The sequence below is a fragment of the Notamacropus eugenii genome, chromosome 4, assembly GCF_028372415.1.
Source record: "Notamacropus eugenii isolate mMacEug1 chromosome 4, mMacEug1.pri_v2, whole genome shotgun sequence".
Classification (NCBI taxonomy): Eukaryota; Metazoa; Chordata; class Mammalia; order Diprotodontia; family Macropodidae; genus Notamacropus; species Notamacropus eugenii.
In genome coordinates, this window is record NC_092875.1 from 161,446,376 (window position 1) to 161,466,985 (window position 20,610).

The window sequence follows — 20,610 nt, forward strand, 5'->3', positions numbered from 1 at the left end:
GCTTTGGGTGTACAGGGGCAAATTAAACAATTATTTTCCTCAGGGAGCTTACATCCTCTTGGTAGGATAAAAGTATATACATGATAACTTGAAGAGAGCACTAAAAACTGGGGTAGTCTGGACAGTCTTTCTGGGCCTTGAAAGAGATGGAGGGTAGGAGAGAACCTGCTTCATGCATGGAGGATAGACTATGCAAAGCCTTGTAGGTGGGAGATGGAATGCCAGATTTAGGCAGACAGGAAACATGACTGTGACCGGATCTGTGAGGGGTGGGCTTTAAATGACAAGCTGAGAAATCTGTTATTTTAATCTTAGAGGCAATAGGGAGCTATATGACATTCCGTAGAGAGAAATGGCATGACTTGATTTGTGCTTTAGGAAAGTTATTTGGACAACATGGGGAAGACTGGAATTCAGGAGTCCAACTGGTAGGCTGTGGTACTAGTTCAAGTAAGGGGTAATTAGAGGCTAAGTTAGATGGGCAGTGTGAATAGAGAGATAGGTAGAAATGAGAAATATTATGGAGATCAAATGAATAAGACTATACCTAGGTGGATGCAGGGAGGGAAAAGTCAGGAATGACTCCGGGATTGTGAGTATAGGTGTTTGCAAAGATGGTGGTACCCTCAATAGAGAGAGGGAAACTTGGAACAAGGGGTGAGTTGGAATAGCTGGAGAGAATTCCCGTTTTGGACTTGGCCGAGTTTGAGATTACAATGGGATACATGGGTAGAAAAGTTCAGTGAGCATTTGGCAAGTATGACTAGAATTTAGGAGAGAGTAATTTGTAAAGAGCTGCTAGTTGAAATGTAGAAATATAGAAACTGATGAGATTGCTGAGAGAGAATATAAGGAACAAATGGAAGGCTCGGGACAGAGCCTTATGGCACAAGGGGCAAGGCACTGGTGATGGCCCAGAAAAGAAGGCTGAGAGAGTGCTTAGCCAGGTTTAAGGAGAACTAGGAGAGAGTAGAATTTGAAAAACAGCGTGGAGAAAATGTTCAGGAGGGAGGGACTGGTCAGTGTTGTCAATCACTAAAGAGGGTCAGGAAAGAAGACTAATACGATGGTCATTGAGTTTAGAAGTTTAGAGATTGTTGCTGATAACCTTGGAGAGTGCAAGTTCAACTGTGTGTTGAGGTTGAAGGCAAAGATTTCAACAGACGAGAAGTGAATCGGAAGAGGCAAAAATGGAGGCAAAGAATATAGACAACTTTTTTCTAGGACCTTGGCTATTGAAGGGGAGGAGAGATATGACAACTTTTTCTTGTTAATGAGGAGCTGGTTATTCCATGTTTCCAGGGGACACCAGGACGGTGACCTTCTTTCTTAGACTCTCCTTTTTGTACCAACCTTTGTATACGTAGGCATAATCTTGGGCATATCCTGATGATGACGCAACACAAAGAAGGCTGTCACAAGGGGCTGCTGAGATGTAAAATTAGTGGGAGTCAGAGCTTACCAATTGATAAGACCAAGGCTATGCAAAGAATCATGCTCCAGAGGTCTAATCTCCACCTCTGGTGGGTGTGTATATGTGTAGAAGTAAGGGTAGCAAGAACAAGTATGGCATTTTTGAATCAAATGAAGTTCTCTACAGAGAAAGGAGGAAGTGATAGCTTATTGTTACTTAGGTAGGGAACTTGAGACATATGAGAACTAAGTGGCAATGTGTAACACCAGCAACCATGGGTCCTCTGGTCCTGACTGCCCATTTGTGTTGTCCATTCTTGTTAAACATGGTCCAGGCCACTGGGCAGGAAGCCCTGCTTGAGCCTATGACAAGCAGGGCATCCACACATTCTTTCTCCTCCATGTTCAGGAACCTCATTCTTCTGCATAAAAAAGTAAAGATTCCTAGACACAACCATTCCCACTTTCGAGGTCAGAGTTGGAGACACAGATTTGGAAAGTCATCTTATACATAGGATTGTAGGTCTACAGATGGAAAGGACATATGTCTGAGACCATGTAGTGCATGCCCTCCCTCCCCACCTTTTTTTTAATAGATGAAGAAACTGAAGCCCAGAGTAATTAAGTGACTTGCCCTAGATCAACACAGGTAGTAAACATCAGAGGTAGGGTTTGGACACAAGTAAACAGAGGCCAGAACTGAAGATATTCAATCAAGGAAAAGAATGTAGAGAAAGGGTTCTGAACCCCCGAGTGTCCATAGACAGATATGTTTGGATGAAAAAAATTATATTTTTAATATAATTTAATTACGCAATATATAGTTAATATAATTGGCGTCCTTGGTAATCCAATTAATTTTATGTATTTTAAAATGTTTTGAGGAGTCCATAGGTTTCATTGGACTGTTAAAGGGGTCCATTACACACACATACACGCAAACACAAAAGGTTAAGAGCCATTGATGTAGAGGGAGGTAAGCAGACATCTGAGGACTATGCATTGAACATTGGCCTCATTTAGATATATGAGAGAGAAAGAGAAGTTTTTAGAGGAGGCTTGAAGAAAATTCAGAGTAGTAAGCAAACTGAGATAGTGCTATATCATAAACATTGATTTAAGGAAGGACTTTTCCAAAGGAATAAGAAAATAAGCAGTTTTGAAGGATGTAGAGATACATCAAGAGAAATAACTGAAAAAAAATCAGATTTGGTAATTAGGAGATCAGTAATGACTAGTGCCATATCTGAATTGGAACAGTTAGAATGTTGAGTTGGGATGTTGAAATTTAGAATTCAAAAAATTATTTAAAGTAATGAGAAGAAGAATAGTAGTTTTTTAATTAGGAAAATTCCAATTGCCGTATCTCCTTTCTCTGGCAGGCCCAGCTCTTTTCCTATTCTCTCTCCTGCCTATCTCAGATTATGACCATCTTAGTAGCAGCTTCTAGGTATCCCAGGATCTTCCTTGGCAGAGGACAATGGGAGTGTCCCTGATTTCCTTCCCTAGTGGCACAGAGTTTGCCCATTCAATTGAATTTGTTCTAATGATAGCCAATATTCTTTTCACATAAATTTAAATTTGCCAGATGCATATTGCACTGCTTGCTCTAGGAGCCAGAATTTTTAATCAGAGTTCTGGTGAATGACCCTTAAAATCAAATTTTTAATTGACTAAACTGATGGAAATGTAGAAACCAGATGGCAAAAGGTTGTCTAGAAAGAGGGAAGGTAAGAAAGCTAAGGTGAAACATGTGCCATTGAGAGAGTTTTCCTAAAGTGCAGTTCAGCAGTGACAGGGTTGGAGAAGACCTGGGTTAAAATGCTACCTCAGACAATAGCTTTGTGACCTTGGACAAATCACTTGCTCTCTTTCCTCATCTATAAAGTGAAGGCTTTCAAAGTCCCTTCTAAGGCAGCTTCCATCTTTAAATTGGTGATTTTAGGAGACATAAAGTTTATATTCAGTCATTTAAAGAGCTGTCATGTGGGAGACTAGAATGTGCTTTGTCAGATAGCAGTGTACTGCCTATTACTCCATGCTGGATGACTTCTTGTTTTGAGGAGTCCTATCCTGCTCATGTAAAATTGGACTGGAGGACTTCTCAAGCCTCTTTCAGCTCTGAGATTATTCTCTGATTTGAAGAACAGAATTCAGTCCAAGATAGGAGGCCGTCGTTACTGATATACCCAAGAAACTCTTGAAGTGGTTGTGCCTCTGAGGAGATTCCAGAGTCTTGGGCCCCAAGGGCAGAGTTCCTTTAAAACTTTAGCAAGTTTGTTTTGGTTCTGCAATAAATTTACTTTAAATCTTTGATCTTAAGGCTGATTTGGAAATTTTAATTATTTTTCTAAAATGACTCGTTCTTGAAGTTCCCTTTTCCACCTTAAACAGGCACTTCTCTCTGATACCAATTTTGCTTGATAAAAATTCATAGAAGAAAATAATCAATGTTTTGTACTTAAAATTAGTTCAGTATAGATTAGTGCTTCTTAACATGCCACGATTAAACTTGGAACCCAAGGTATTAATATTGTTTTAAAAGGATTTGGATCTTTTATATACCTGTATTACTTTTCAAAAACAAAATTCACCCATCTTGGTTCCATCAGTAAATTTCTTGCCTTTTATTTGTGCAATATCTACTAGAGGAGAAGAACGCAGATTGACCAGTTATTGAAAGCTTATGTTTGTTCAGGCACTTTCATTTGTGTCTGACTCTTCAAGACCCATGTGGGGTTTTCTTGGCAAAGACAGTGGAGTGGTTTGCCATTTCCTTCTCCAGCTCATTTTATAGATGAGGAAACTGAGTCAAATAATGTTAAGCTAGCAGCTGTGTGAGGCCAGATTTGAACTCAGGAACATGAATCTTCCTGACTGTGAGTGAGCCTAGAACTTATTGATCTGCATCATTACATTCTGATTTCAATAAATTACTTTGTAAAGATGGTCAGCGACAAAGACTATAAAGAAGGGATGCTATTGTTGGATTTGAGAAACTTTGGTAGTTTATCTTCATAGACCTTCATCTTCCTCATCCAGTTTATCCCTAACTTTCAGTATACTCCCACAACACCTTTGTAGCACATGTAGGTGATCTCAATGCTCAGGATCTCCCCAGAGTTTCTCTGCTCTATCTTCTGATTCCTCATTAAAGTTTACCTGCCCTTTGTCCCTCAATCCTTCTTTTCTCCACCAGGTCACTGATCTAATCCCTATTAAAGTGTTAACACCTTATACAGTTAGTCCTTCCAGCTGACATGACTATTTAATATCATAAATTTAGAGCTTAAAGGTCATCTAGCCTAACCTTCTCATTTTACAGATGAGGAAACTGAGGCCAAGAAATATTAAGTGATTTGCACAAGTTCAGAGATAAGTAGCAGAGATACTCTTTTGAAATGCAAGTCTTCTGACTCATAATGCCTCCTGTCTCCCAGGGACTTAAAAGCAGTGAGCAAAATGAGAAATTCAGGGGAAAATGGAAAGACCTTCCCTCCTCCCATTTTGTATGTATATATTTTGGCGAGGGAGGGCCATTGTGGTTCTTGGAGTCCTTCAAACCATGCATCAGAGGCAGGTTTCTACTTTATCATGGGGCAAGGCTGCCCTTAACCATGCCCACAGAAACCACCTACCTAAACTGTAACTTGCCTTCCTTTATTAGGGGAAACTCTTAATCCTAGAGATGACACTAAATTATAGAGACCTGTCTAAAGAATGGGATTTTATGAGCCATCCTTATTAAGGACTTGGGCTGTCTCTTTCCGGTGAGATCAGCTGACAGCAGCAACAGCAGCAGCAGCATCCACATCATGTTTGCAGCTAGTCAGTTACAGCAGACCCCAAGATAAGTGACTGTCAACCATGAACACAGATGCCTTCAAAGTTTTGTTTTTCTTCCATGTGGAAGTCGTTGGCATGGAACAGATGCCTTCATTTTGGAGAAGCTAGCCTTTGGATATAATTGGTTCTCTCTTCCCTTGTCCTCCAGGGACAGGCTCTCACAGATGAAATTAGATGAGGGAAGGAACCAAGAAAAAAAAATGACACAAAGCATGAGCTTTCATGGCCTCCTTCCTCCTTTGTTGCACCAAACTGGTTCCTTTTTATAAATGGCTTGAAATTCTGGGCCCTATTTTTTTATCTTAATATTGAACTTTTTTTTTAACCTCATACATTTTGGTTAAGTCTATGAATGAAGATTTCAAGAAATGTTTCTAATTACTTATGAGTGAGGTGGTGGATTTCAGAAGGAAAAAATAAAGTAATTATTCCTCTGAGTTCCTGAAACCCCCTGGGCAAATTGAATGGTAGACCCTTGCTATTTTAGGCCCAAAGCCATAGAGCTAGAACAGTCTCTAAATGGGAAGCTATGCTGTCTTCTACTACTAAATGTTAAGAGCTGATCAAGTTGAAGTGTTCAGCAAGTAGGAAATTAATTATGGTTAAGGAGATTTTGTTCTTCTTAAATTCAATCATTGGTACACCTGAACAGAGAGATTACATTTTTGTAACATCCTATTACTTTAAATACCTGGTTTATAAGCAGTTTTGGTCATACAACCCTGTAACCCTCTCAGAATAAATCACTGCTGGATCTACACTGCCTTGTGATTAATTCATTACTTCAAATGACATGTAAAGGAATTTGAATAAAACTTCCCTTCATTCTAGTCAGAAAAGATGAGATTAAAATAATAAACAGATATTTATTCAGTGCCTAGCAATGTTTTTGGCTCTGGGAAGAGAGGGGGATGGAGGGGAATGGGACAGGATGAGATGGATGATGTACTGTCCTGCAGTAAATTGTAACCTACTTAGGGAGATGACAGGTACAAAAATAACTATAGTAAAAGGCAGTACAGACTTAAATAAAAAGGAGTAAAGGGTAAATGCTATAAGATGCTTACAGAAGAGGAAAGATCTTATCTGGTTAGGGTATGTTAGGGATAATTCCATAGTTATAACTCCATAGATGGGACTTGGAGTTGGATTTAAGTGTGATATGTAGATATGGGGGAAGGGGATGCATTTTCAGGGGATGGGGTATGGCATGATGTGGAGGAGATAAAATACAAAGTAGATATTTACAAATGGCAGCTAGGGCAGTTAAATTAGACTGGGCGTTTGGTCTAGGGCCAAGTGGCAATGGGCTTAGTTAGAACAGGAATGTTAGGCCAACAATAGCAACAGACATTTATATGGCCCTCTAAAGTTTGCAGAAACTTTTTATCAATGGATAAGTTGCTTGAACCTATTATTACAGGTATTTTTCACTTCTACTGGTAAGGGAATTGATGCTTGGAGAGATTAAGTGACTTGCTAAGGGTTCCATAATTAGTAAGACCTAAAGGCAAGATTTGGACCCATGTGCTTCAGGTCCAGCATTCCAGCCAATGTGCCAGGATAGGGTGCCATTAAAGTTTTTCCATTAGGAAGGGTGACATGAGTAAAGTAGTGTTTGAGGAGTGTTCTTTTTAGAGTCAGAAAGCTGAATTCAAATTCCAGCGTTCCTACTTGGCAAATCCCTTAACCTTTCTAGAAAGTCCCTTTCAGTTCTAGAATCTTGGAACTGGCATTCCTAGGAGATGTCAGGATAGGGAAACAGTTTTGAAAGCCATCCCTAGGGGAAATAATGGAAGAAATAAGAGGGTTTGAGATAGCCAAAAGTGAGAATGTGAGGAGAAGAGAGGAGGTCTAAAGACAAAACCCTTGGGGAAGGTCCACGTATAGGTAGGTGTTTCACAGTAAGCTGTTAATAAAGAAACGTAAGCAAAGAAGATAAAGGGCAGCTCCTGGGGAGTAAGTATAGGAGACCAAGGATTGACTAAGAAGCCAGGAGAAGAGTAGGTTTATGAAGGTTAAGGTTGTCAGGCATTGTTAAATACTTCACAAAGAACAGGAAGAATATTATTTTCAAATTGAAAGCTGTGTGTAGGTCAAATTATTTTATGCAGCTATCCAGTTTGGATAGTCTTTGAAAATAGACCTCTGTTTTCTTTCCTACCCAAATCACCTCCTGGTGGTAAGTTTAATGTTTTCATGCAAAAAGCAATTCCTGTGAAGGGATGCTCTGACTCCCAAACCACCCTCTCTGGCTTGAAAGAGTTTATTAGATACTACTCTTGAGCATCTCCTCAGGGAGTGACTTTAGAGAACCTGTCACACAAGTAAGCTAATGTATGGGAGACAGCTTTGAAAATCTGTCAAAACACTTTACAAATATAAAATGGCATTATTATTTATTATTATTGCCGTTATTTGATGATTTTCTAGCCAGTCCTGTTTCACTTCTGTTGTACCTAGAAACAGAAAAAAAAATCCTATTTTCACTTATGAAGAGGGGCACTTTTGAAGCAGCAGAATTCAGTAAGGGGAGGGAGAGAAATTAGACAGTTAAGATTTGATTCCAAGTAAGTTTGACAGAAATAAGAGGTGTGTTTAATGTTGGATTTTTGAATAACTATGCATCATATACTAAAGGAAAAATTGACCCAAGTGGAAGTGTAATTCTCTTGAGAAATGTGTTTAGGCAGGGAAGGGATTCCTGGCAATGAATGAGGAATACAGTAATGGGTAACTGCATTTGATTTCTTTTGAGGTTGACTCTGATATGTGTAGTCTTTACATCCTATTAAATTTTTGAAAGATAAACTGATACAAGAATGATTTGCCAAGGCCAGCGACTCTTCCTTTTAAAACCTTGGCTCAGCTTATACATTGGAGGGATGTGGGAGTAAGATAAAAGCATTATAAATATGAGGTTAACCGAATTCAAATGGAAGGTTCTCTCCAGTTATTGCATTCCTTAGAAAATAAATACATCGCGCATATGGTTAAGATTGATCAAAAAAGTATTCTGTATGCCAGTGATTACATTCCCATCTGTGATTAAGGTTTTCTGTCTGCATCTGGTTTTCACATTATATTTCTGTAACAAGAATCCTTTATATAGCAGAGTTCACTTTCTGTATTTTCGATCAGCTGCAGCTTGAACTACTGCACGGATCGCAGATTTACACATGTGGTTTTCATTACTTCATACCATTGAGAAAAAGTAATATTTGTTTGGGAATGTATGTTTTCCACAATTTCCATGGCAATACAACATGCTGAGCCTTTTTTAAAAATAATGCTCTTGTAGAACTACAAATTGTTGAGACACTCTACTGTGAGTGAAGTATAGCTTTTGAAACAATCCTGAAAATACTTTGTTTTACGTTTTACAAATTGGGTGGGAGGAGCAGAGGTCATCCAAGACTCTTATTTTGGATGCAAAGATATGCATGATTTGATCATGGCAGAGTACCTAGAGCAGAGGATGGAAACACTCAAGTGGGCATTTTTCATCTTACTTGTTCTTGTTTGCATTACTTTATACTTGTTTGCTAGTACTAAGGTTCATGCTTTATAAAACATAATGAAATGAACTCCCTCATCATTCAGCTTCATAACATCCAACTGAAATTTCTAATAAAGCTTAAGTTTTGCCATTCATTCATGAAGTAGGCTCTTTTGAATACAAAGTTCGCAGGTGGGGAGGAGGATCCTGGATTTAGTTTACATCAGCATAGTATAGTGCCTTCAAACTCATGCAGTTTAAGAGTTTGGGAATATTGTATTTGAGTACTAGTGGGATTCCAGAGAATCCAAAATACCAATTCACATAGGTATTATAAATGAAAACCCAGATGGGAAGTTCAGTGATAAACTCAAAGAGAGTTTGAAGGCAGTAGAAATAAGTCTTTGACCTAATGTACTGAAGTTTTGTTTTTTTTTTAAAGCTTAAAGCTTGTACCCTAAATTTTATGACTCTCATTACATCATGATTTCCATTATGTTGGTCAGGTACCAGTTGAATTGGATGACTTCTGAGGTCTCCTCCAACTTGTAACCCTTTGCAAGCTGAATTTTTTTTTATAACTTGTATGGAAGAGATCTAGTTTGGAGGGTTCTGTGCATTTAGTTGTGGTGCATTCTCTATTATAGAACACCCACATACAACACACACAGTGTCCCAAAATTTTAAGCTCTAACAGCTTAAATGAAGCTGCTAGGAAAACCCCACATGGGGTCATGAAGTCAGGCACAATTGAAACAACTCAACAACAGTATACATATGTGTATATTTGTGTATGTGTATGAGTACACACATATATAATAGAAACCTTATGTATGGGGGAATGTTCTTTATTTGAAGAGAAGCAAGTTTTAAGGCAAATATATAATTAGAAAAACAGTTTGGTTTGCCTTTACACAGAAACACACACACACACACACACACACACACACACCACATTGAAATAGGAGTTATAAGAAAAATACCTTATTTCTGTTGAGAACATACTGACATATAGCTGAAAGCAAATTTGGAAGCAAAGCAAGGAATTTTGGGGATTACAACCATTCTAGAATTTGAGGGTTGATGTATAACTAATAGACATTAATCGTTTGAAGAGATATTTCAGTCCATCTTTGGTGAAAGGTCATTGAACATGATATAATTATCATTGCATTTTTAAAAATAATCATAATGATTCTTAGAAGTACATGGAAGTCATACAAGGCATTCTTTGGAGGAGTCATTTCAAAATTCTGAACATTTTGGTGATTGGCAGTTTTTTAGAAAATTACATTAAAAAACAAGGCATTTTCAAACTCCTCCTCCCACTATGTTTTTAATTTTAAATGATCAAACTGTGTTTTGGGGAAAAGTCTTCAATTTGCTCCTAGCTTTTAATTTCTTATTCTTATAAAATACTTTTTATTTAAAGTTCAGCAAACCATAGCAATGGTATTCACTTTGGGTTGATGTATAATTTTGCCAATGGCAGTTGTTATGTGTACAGCTTGACATACAACATGTAAAAGATCCAAAACATGGACAGAGACTTGGTTAGTTATTAGTAGGGAGAAAAATTAGCATTTGAAAGACATCTATAGTATTATAGATGCTTCGAATTTGTATTTTACCCCTTCTGTGCACTCTGGGTTGAGGTATTTATCTCAAACAAAAATAAAGCATCATCATTGCCAGATTCTCTGAGATAATTTGATGGGTTTGTTGATTGAGAATTTTCATTTTTCTTCTTGGAATATTTTAATTTGAATAAAAGATCCAATCCTATTTAAAAAAGAATTCACAGCTAAGTAAATATTTCCAAATTCTCACTGATGATGACCTGTAGTAATTGTTATTGTAGAAACAGTGAGATTTATCACTAATGATGCTTCTGTTCCATGGGTTTCTGTGGTCAAAAAATGCATCACCTAGTGGCCAATTTACTGGTAATGAGCCTCTGGATTAAGTGGGTCTGGTCCAGGAAGAACAAACACTGTTTGTCCCTGGAACTGTACTCCGAGCTTTTCCAGCTTGCTTAGAACCTTCCAGAATTTGAATTGAATTATGATTCAGTATAAGAATTGTTCTTCTCCCCAAGTACTGTCTGTTCAGTTTGCAACATAAGGCAAAATAAGTACAGTACCTGGCATATGCATAATAAATGTATGGTGTTTGCTTAGTAAATGCTCATTTGTATAGCATAGCATGTTAATGGTAAGGAATATGTAGGGATTTGGTTTGTCTTAGAGAGAAACTACATCTTTCATTCTGCAAGGATGTCACATAACGTACCACTAGGGAATAATAATTATGAAAAATAATAGTAGTATTTATGAGGACCATAATAAGTGCATTCCTTTGACTCCACTGGCATAGGGACCTTTCAGTGAGGAAACTGCTGAACTCATAATGCATACATTTGCCTTCTCTGCAATTTTTAGAGAGCTATGTTGGGGTATTGAGAAGGTGGTACAAGTTGCCACCCAGAGTTTCCATAAAGCAGTTTGTGTCAAGAATAGGACTTGAACCTATTTTCTTTTCTGAATCTCAGGTTGCCTTTCTGGCTTCACTTTACAAGAGAGGAAAATCTGAAGGGCTGAGTATCTTGCCTGTCATGATCAGGTGGCTAATAAGTGCCAAAGCAGGCAATGTTTGTATATTTTTCACATTTCAGTGACCAGAGATTTGATATCTATGTATCCACTTTTCTTTCAATATTGTTATTTGATTATCTCCTATCTTCATAGGTTCTATCTCACAATTAATTCTTTAAGTGATAATTTTACATGGTCATATTGAATAAGAGAAATAAAAGTACTTTTTGGGTTGTTGCTTGTTTTTGTTAAAGAAAAAATAAACCAAAGTAGTGAATTATGACCAGAGAAACATGTGGCATTATAATTCACCATTACTTCTGTGCTTAGCCATATTGAAAAAAAAATTCCATGACTTATTTTGTATAAGGTATGCCTGTGTATAGGTAAATCCCCTTTTGACCATTCGTTGCTGGATATTTTTTAACTTTCTTGGGTAATCGCTATTACGGTTAAAAAGTGGCACCATCATGCAGTGGAAAGAAACACTGACTTGGGAGTCCAGGGGACCTGGGTTTAGATCCCAGCACTGTTCCTACCTCTGTGACCTTGGGCAAATCAGCATCTCTGGGCCTCAGTTCTTCCTCTGTAAAAGGAAAGATTTGGCCTCTAAGGTCACTAGCAGCTCTCTAAATCTATGAACTTGTGATTTTCTAAATCCCAAGGCAGTGAAAGAATTTGGATAGCCTCTTTAAAGCTGCCATCTGTGTATGAATTTCTGAGAATTAAAATAGAAAGCAGTCACATCTATTACCCAAAGAATCACCTAAAGAAAATGTAAGGTTGGAAAGCTTATGATTTAATTCCTTTATCGAAACAGGTAAAGTATAAAGAATTTTCTTAAAATATCTACACTATGATCCACACCTCTTTAGAAACTCATTTAAGGACCAAAGAGGGAAGGATTGTATGTCCACTTAATTGTCATCTCTGCCTCAGGCATTGCAAAGGATTAATTAATAAAGCCGACTTTTTGAAAAAACAAAACCAAAAACAGAGTTTTAAAGTGCTCCCTTATATGGAACTGTGGGTAACATTGTTTTAGAAAGACAGTGTTTATCTGATGCTATTTTTTTTTAAAATGGCTTAGTGTTTTCATGAATAGAGTGAGTGCTTCATACTGGATGTGATATGCATTTTTTTTTCCTTTGTTGTTGTCAATAGAAAAGATTGATCTCTGGGCTGGTGAACATAATATCTGTCCCAGTCAGAAAAGGAGAGGAAATTAGCAGAACGGTTGGTGGAGAATGATATCTGTCAAAAGAAACACTTGGAGAGCACTGAGTTTAGTAATAGGTGACTGCCGGAAAAAAGGGAACTTTGAATTTTGTCAAGGTAAGGAACAGACAAATATTTTGATTTTGCAATTTGCATACATCTCAGAAAGTTATTCTCTACTTTCTTTTCCCCATAAACTGTGATTGTAAAGAATTTTTTTTTATTACTTTTTGTCCCTTCTCCCATTTGCCCTCCCTTATTGATCCTTTAAATTCATAGTTTGGTTATCACATTTTTTCTTTTTGTCGTATTTAACTTTAGTCCTGGTGGTGGTGGGGTTTTTCTAAAGGGCTGTGTGTTCTATAGTGCATCTGTACTCGAGTGGGACCTGTGATAGCTTTGGGTCTGATGCTATCAAATGATCAAGTACCAGTTTTTCTTTCTATTTTCCTGTTGGAGTGTTTCTTGCCATGTTTCATAATACATCTGCTATGAGCTAAACAACACTTGAGTTGAGTAAAAACGATGCCATGATTTCTGTGTTTATTGTAACTAGTAGATGGTGTTTTCTCAAACAGTTTGTTGTCTAAATAGGGGAAAAACAAAGTGGTTTTCCATTTTAAAAATGCTTTTATTTTCTCAAAATGAACTGGATTGTTATGTGCATGGTGAATGTCATGAAGTGTAGGATAACTTGCTGGGCATAAAACTGTCCTCAGAACTATAAAAGGTCCACACACACACAACCAGTAGTCTGTGCAGCTGCTTTCATATTAGGGCCAGGGTAAATAGAAACAAAGGCAAAAGGTACTTGACTTCTTTCAAAGTTTTCATGTTTAAAAGCAAAGTGGGTCCCTAGAACTACAGCTCAACATTAGAACCCCTTTCCAGGTTTAAAGAATAGTGAGATTGTACAGAGCCACAAGAAGGAGTGGAGGGAACTTGTAGTTGGGTAAAGCATTGTGGGAAAGTAACTATGTCTTTGTTAGTGCTTATCACTAGTGACCAGGAAAGGGATTTAGAAGCCCTGTGTTAAAACTGAGCAAGCTGAGAAAGAAGGGTAGAAAGAATGTCCCACTAACTCCACTGCCCTTTGAAATATAAAGCAAGGAATTATGCTTGCCCCCTTTGCTACCGCTGGCATTTCAATTTGTGGTTATTATAGCCACATCTCTTTTTGCTGTTTGCAATTTGTTTTTGTTGTTGCTGTAGGAGAGTGAGTGGTGTGATGAGAGGGTTGGTTTGGGGTGCTTTTGAATCTCTTTGGAGAAAAATGAGCTTATTCTAAAATCTTTGGAGGAGGTCCCTTTATTTATGAATTCTGTCACACAAATGTGCGTGTCACTTACCTTTAGGTCTCTATGATCTGCTACATAAAATTTGTGGGGTTTTTAAATTTATTTTTCGTTTTCAACATTTACTTCTGTAGGATTTGGAGTTCCAAATTTTCTCCCCTCTCTTTTCCCTTCCCCCAACCCCAAGATGGTGTGCAATCTGCTGTAGGCTCTACATATACATTCATTTTAAACATATTTTCACATTAAGCATGTTGTAAAGAAGAATTAGAACCAATAGGAGTGATTTTTTTTTTAATGGACTACAGTTTGGCTGTTAGATTTTTGGTCTATAAGTTAAGGGAAGGTTGTTGGCGACGTAGGAGCGTATGGAAGGAACAATGGGCTGTGATTCTAAATGTTCAAGTTTGAATCTTATTGACCCTTCATTTATGTGGGCAAAATGTTTAAGCTTGAGTTTTTGATGAGTAAAATGGAAATATTACTTGTACTCTTTAATTGAGATAATTAAGAGAGAGAAGCTTTGTAAAGTTAGTATAGATAAATGGAAAATATTGTAATTAGGAGACACCAAAAAAATGTTTTTAAGAGAAAGAAAGGGGAATCACTAAGGATTCTTTACCTAAGTTCTGCTACAGGAGAAGCTCCGTGAATACTAAACATATATTTCATATTTTCTTCCTTTCTTCTCTGACCTCTAAGGGCAGCACTTATTTATGTGCGAAAATACATTCAAGGTGTTAATTAAAAATTAAAAAAGAAAGGGGGTAACAGATGCATAAGTACACCTTGGATAAATGTGTTGTAGTTCTAGAGAGCCATCCTCACTGCCCTCTTCTCCTCCCTTACCCCCTCCCCATCAATATCACTGCTTCATCTGCTCATGTGGTGCACACCTGTGGCCTGCTGGCAGTGAACTTGATTGCAGCATGGGAGATCTGTAATGAAAAGCAAAGATGGATGACAAGAACAGACATCATAATACACGTGGGTTATTTAGTGTATTATGCAAATATTGAATTCCCAGCTCAATTTTTTTCCCTAAGGCATCACATATTGATCTCATCTCATTGTCTATCTCTCCTCCTCCCTGTGCCAGTGATAGTTACAGGAGAGAAAGAGAGAGAGAGAGAGAGAGAGAGAGAGAGAGAGAGAGAGAGTGTATGTAATAATCATATCATTAATTCAATTTAAGAACCTCTTTAAAATATCTAAAATATTTGTTCTTCCTGCAGTTACAGTGGTCATTTTAAGGCAAGGATCTCTCTCTCTCTCTCTTTCTCTCTTTCTCTTTCTCTCTTTCTCTCCCTCCCCTCTTCTCTCCCTTTCTCCCTTCGATTTTTCAGGATTTAAATTTGTAAAACATAAATCCATAGTTCAAACCTACAGATGCTTCAAACCCACCGCTTTAGCACATTCTCTTACTCAGGCAGCCAGCTAACATTTATTAAGCATCTAACAAGTGCTGGTTACTGGGTTAAGCCCTGGGAGTACAAAGAAACCCCCAAACAGCCCCTGCTCTGAAGGCACTCACAGGCTAATAGGGAGGGGAGGCAACATGCAAATAATTGTGTACAAACAAAATATACACAGGATAAATTGAGGATAATTTCAGAGGGAAGGCATAAGTTTGGTGGGGGGGGGGGGGGGGACTGGCACTGTAATTTGGCAGCAGAAAAAGTGAGGAGCTCTATAAATATGGAAACCTGGGGCTGGAAGTTTGAGAATGAAAGCAGCTTAGCCAGGATGAAAAACTTCACCCTGTAAGTAGATGCCCATTTTCCTGTGTAGTGGTCAATAAATAGTGATAGAGTGGAATATGCGGTCAGGGAGAAGGGAAGGTTAGGATGGGGGGAGAGATTGTAGATACAAAATAACTACCCTCAGACTTGGCTGTCGTTGAACCTAGTCTGCATGTTACGTGGTCCCATTAGGGCACAGGGGGTTTTGTTCTTGTTTTAATTCTGCTATAAGAGCCTTTATAGCTTGGACCAGGCAGATTTAGAATACCTTTGAGTGGTGACCATTCTGTTTTGGAGCCAATAAGAAAAACTTGGCAGGAATCCAGGTTTTGGAGTCCAAAGAAAAGAAAGCCCATAATCTGTAGAAAACATGGAAAGAGAGTAGTAGAGGAGGAAAGAATCATAGAGAAAAATGAATTTTTTTAGCCTATTGTCTTAAAAATCACATGTCCTTACATACACATATAAATATCCCTCATGTGGCCTTCATGTGGTATCCATCTGCATGCACAGTATATGGTTTAAGTTAGACATAATAAAATAAAAGAATGACATTTTATTTGGGTAACTTTAGATGATAAGGCTGTTCTTCTACAAATATTGATTTCTATATTAAGGACAGAGGGAAAGTGATTTTCTTCAAGCAAAAGTTCTCTTTTCAGAGAGATTTGGAGTTTTCCTATTTTCTTGGTCATATCCTAGGACTCTGGTAGCATTAATGGGCTTTACCCCACATGGAGCTTTGAGCGCCTTGTACCGCTGCACACTGATCCCAGGTCAGTGTGATGCGTGAAATCAATTTATTTGAATCTCTTTGCCTCTATAGGAATTTGGCAGTCCGCCAGTTGTTTTCATTTAACGTTCTTTGTGTTGAACACAGACAAGCAGGCAGGCTTTTGTACTCCTCTCTCTTTGGGTCTCTGTCTCCCTTTCAGCCAATATTTTACTCTATGGATTTTCAGATGAAGAAGGTATATATTATTTATAGGTTTCTAATCATTGCTTTCAAGTGTGATTTTGAAAAAAAAAGCTCCTACTGCTTCTTTGGCAGGTATTTCTGTGCTTTGGGGTAAATTTTGGGAAAATTACTACAAAAGGCATTTTGGAAATTTAGTTAATGACCATAAGGTTTCTGAAAGAGGAGAATCAAGTTTTAATTATACAGAGTATAGTATTTTCATTCTGAAAACTGAAAATAGCCAGTCATCTGTATTCTGTTTTTAAAGGAAGTATTTTGAGTACTAAAGTCTGTTCACTGTGACCAGAATGCTCTTTTGGAAAAAAAAGGAAATTGAGGATTTCTAGGGAAGAGGGTGGTGTAGTGTTTAGGATAAAAGATGGTACGGTATAATGGCTAACAGGGACCATGGTTTCGTAGATGTAGAACTAGAAGGGACCTTAAAAGCCATTGAGTTCAAACCCCTCATTTTACATTTGAGAACTGATGCCTGGAAAGTCACGTGTCTTGCTCATGGTCACAGGTGGTAATTGTCTGAGGTAGGATTCAAAATCAGGTCTTCCTGAGCCCAAGTTCAACAGACCTGCTGTCTTGTAGGTGGGAGGACCTGACTTTGTGATTTGGGGCAAGCCCCTGACTCTCTGAGCTATAGAAAGACTTGCAAGATCTGCGTTGGTAGGATTTTTCATAGCTAGAGCCTCTGGTATTGATGAAATCCTAGGTTTGGAAAGAAATAAATATCAATTAATATTTATACTTAACTGGGAGTGGTGGGGTAATTTTTAAGTCTTGTGAAAACCACTTTTCAAATCTGAGAGGAACTGTTTTTTCTATTCTTAATCGAAGTGTGAGTTTTAAACATATTTCTTGTACCATTTATAGGCTATCATCTATCTACTTATTTTATATACATATATATATACATACATATACACATATCTATCTACATATGTGTGGGTAGATACAGCTTTGCAGCAAAAAGTCCATCACTACTAGCACCTAAAATAGAAAAACAAAAGAAATTAACATCTGTCCAGATTCCTATAAATACATTTTCTCTTAAATAGCTTTATCTATCTACATACCTGTTATTGTTGTTCCCTCATGCCTGCTTCTTCATGACTCTGTTTGGGTTTTTATTGGCAAAGACACGGGAATCTGGACAGATGTTAATTTCTTTTTTTCTATTTTAGGGGCTAATAGTTGGTGATGAGGGTAGCTAGGTGATGCAGCGAGTAGAGCACCTGGCCCGGGTCAAATGTGGAGTCAGACAACTTAGTAGCTGTGTGACCCTGGGCAAGTCATGGATCCTCTGTTTGCCTTAATCCACTAGAGAAGGAAATGACAAACTACTCCAGTATCTTTGCCAAGAAAACCCAAAATGTGTTCAGGAAGGATAGGACATGTCTGAAACAACAACAATTAGTGATGGACTTTTTGCTGCCAAGAAGTCACATTTTTCTTTGCAAAAGAAAATTTTCTTTATACTGTTCAGTGAGTTTGCCTCCTTTTCTGAGGAGGACTTGTTTCAGAGGTTAGCAAAAGGCAAGTGGGAGGAGGGAAAGATTGAGAAGAGAGGTGGTGGGGGGAGGAGGGGAGAGTAGATGGTGTATGTTGTTGCTCCAGGCAGTTTTAGAGGAAGTTGATATTCAGAACCCTGGAGCCTCAGTGAGTGGGGTCAGACTCATACACAGCAGCCCCGCTTCCTTGTTTAATTACCTGAAGAGCAAAACATCCAGTGTGAGCCTATGTGAAAACTCAGTATCTCAAGGAGCAGTGTGGTGCTCTGACATCCTGCAAGGCCAGCCCTGTCTGTCCGCCCACGTCAGGTCTGGTTCCTGACAGCAGGCTATCTCTGCATGGCCTGGGTTCCTTTCATTCACAAGGCATTGTGTGGAAGAGGGTTTGGTCAGGAATTTGAGGTTCCTGCCAGCACTGTTCTCTAGTCTTTCAGCCCGGACTACATTGACAGAAAGGCTTGGTTGTTTTTCTTTTTTAAACAGATTTAAACATAAACATATATGTGTGTGTATGTGTGTGTATGTATGTATGTGTATATGTATATATACACATGCGCACATACATGCCACATTTTGGCACTTTTCAGTATTCTCTCCAAAAATTCTGGCATTGGTATATAACACTATATACCAATAACAACAAACATTAACTGTTGGATTTCTGGTGTTAGTTTGCTGTATTTCCTGTTTCCTAGTTCATAAAATACAATTTAGCTTGCAGATTGGGGGTAGAGAAGGGGAAGGGGGGGCTCAGTGCTGACTACTAATTAAAACCCAAAATGAAATCTGTAAAACTTGTAAATATAGTTGAACTCGTTTGAAGTCTTACCCCCAAACCTGTTTGTGCAAAACAGACATCTTATGGGGACATAACTTTTAAAATTATGTATTCTCTTGGATTTTGAATGTAGTTATTGACCTTTGTTATCAGGTACACATAACAATTTTTATTTCATGGAAGGGGTCCAGGGAGGGACCTCGGAGGACATGAGAGGTATGTAGCCATTTTGAAGACCTACGACAGCTATTAAGAGAACTGTTGGAGGAAGGTTGTACCAAAATATCTTTTACAGAGACCTAGTGAATGTGAGTTGATTTTTTTTTTAAATCAAGCTGAAATTCTACATTTTTTTTTTGCTGTGTAGATGGGTGTGGAGGATGGAGGGGATGGAAGGTTCAGATTATGGCTACATATGGTTTACTTTTTTTAAACTACTTCATTAGGAAGAGTGCATACATAATTCCAGTTAATGTTAATAGGAATTACATGTATGTAACGAGATACATTTATGCTTCCTATGTTGTGTAGCCACAGCTTGGAAGAATTAATACAACCACTTGAAAGAGCTTTTCTAAGAAATTTGTAAGGATTATATGACAATGCTATTTTTTCCATATTATATTTATAGGAGTATTGCAGATATTTAATGCATTTCTGTACTTGACTGGCAAAAAAAATGTGCATAATCATTTAAGCAAGTGGAGGGAGAGTCATGTGATGAAATTGGTATCACCATGATCTATTAGACTGAAGCAGAATGTAGTTTTGCCATAAGTGTTATGCATATGCCTGGGGATATACATGTTTATTTATGTCTCAGCCTGCTGCATTCCTTTGGATTATTTTTCTTTTTAACATCAGCGTAAATATGAAAGAGGGGGAAAGAAAAACCCATGAACAATTACATTAAGCCTCTTGTCAGTGTTCCTGACTATCCCACCAGTCCTGGCATTTTCCCACTAGTACATTTTAAGCTAATCTTGGTCCTGGTCTTTGAATCCAGATAGCATTTCCCAAAAACAGATAGCATTAACACCATTTGTAGCATTAGGCCTTGGCAGTGAATGCAGTTTCTAATGTGGGAAGAGCTGAGGATTCTGAAAAGTGGATGGAGAAGGATGTGAATTGAAGGAAAGGGATACCCAGAAAAGAGTAGGAATTAACAAGGGAAAGAAGATGGCATCTAGCACATACTAGGTGTTCAGATACACATGGAATGAATGAATGAAAAGTGAACAAAATAGCAAGGTCTCAAAAAATGGAGACATGGAAGGAGGAAGGGAGGAGAGGAGAAAAAAGAAAGGATCCAGAAGGAAGTAGAACAAAGAAACTACATCCCATCAGTAACAGCAGACTTGTGCCAATTATAAATAGGGCACAAGATATGGGGGAGAAGCTGAGAAAACTAATTTAGGCACCAGGATATTGTGAGAGAAGCATCATAATATCTTCGCCACCGGATTAAAGATAACAGTAATACACAAATTTAGAGTATTATGAAGTTTTCCTTCTACAGTTTTGCTGTAGATGATATATAGTTTTGAAAACACCTTGACTAAAATAATAGCTCACAAATGCCCCCCCCCCCTTTTTTTTAGCGTAGCATTATTCCCATTTTACAAATGAGGGATATGAGGCTTAAAGAGTTTAAGAAACTTGACTGAGGTCACTGCACAGCAGCAGAGTAGGAGATGCCATCGTACCCCCGGTCCCCTAACCAAAAGCCCTAGGCTCTGCTGCCTTT

The 20,610-nt window shown here is 38.1% G+C and overlaps 1 protein-coding gene across 3 annotated transcripts in view; it reads left to right on the forward strand.

Moving 5' to 3' along the window:
• Window positions 1-20,610, forward strand: part of RUNX1T1 (RUNX1 partner transcriptional co-repressor 1) — a 174,833-nt gene that overhangs the window by 22,259 nt on the left and 131,964 nt on the right. The window contains exon 3 of one of the 3 annotated variants that reach the window (XM_072603573.1): window positions 12,517-12,687. The exons of the other annotated variants lie outside the window; for them this stretch is intronic. Coding sequence (XP_072459674.1) covers window positions 12,600-12,687 — 88 coding nt within the window. The 5' untranslated portion in view covers window positions 12,517-12,599. The remainder of the gene's footprint in view (window positions 1-12,516; window positions 12,688-20,610) is intronic. 3 annotated transcript variants of the gene reach the window in all.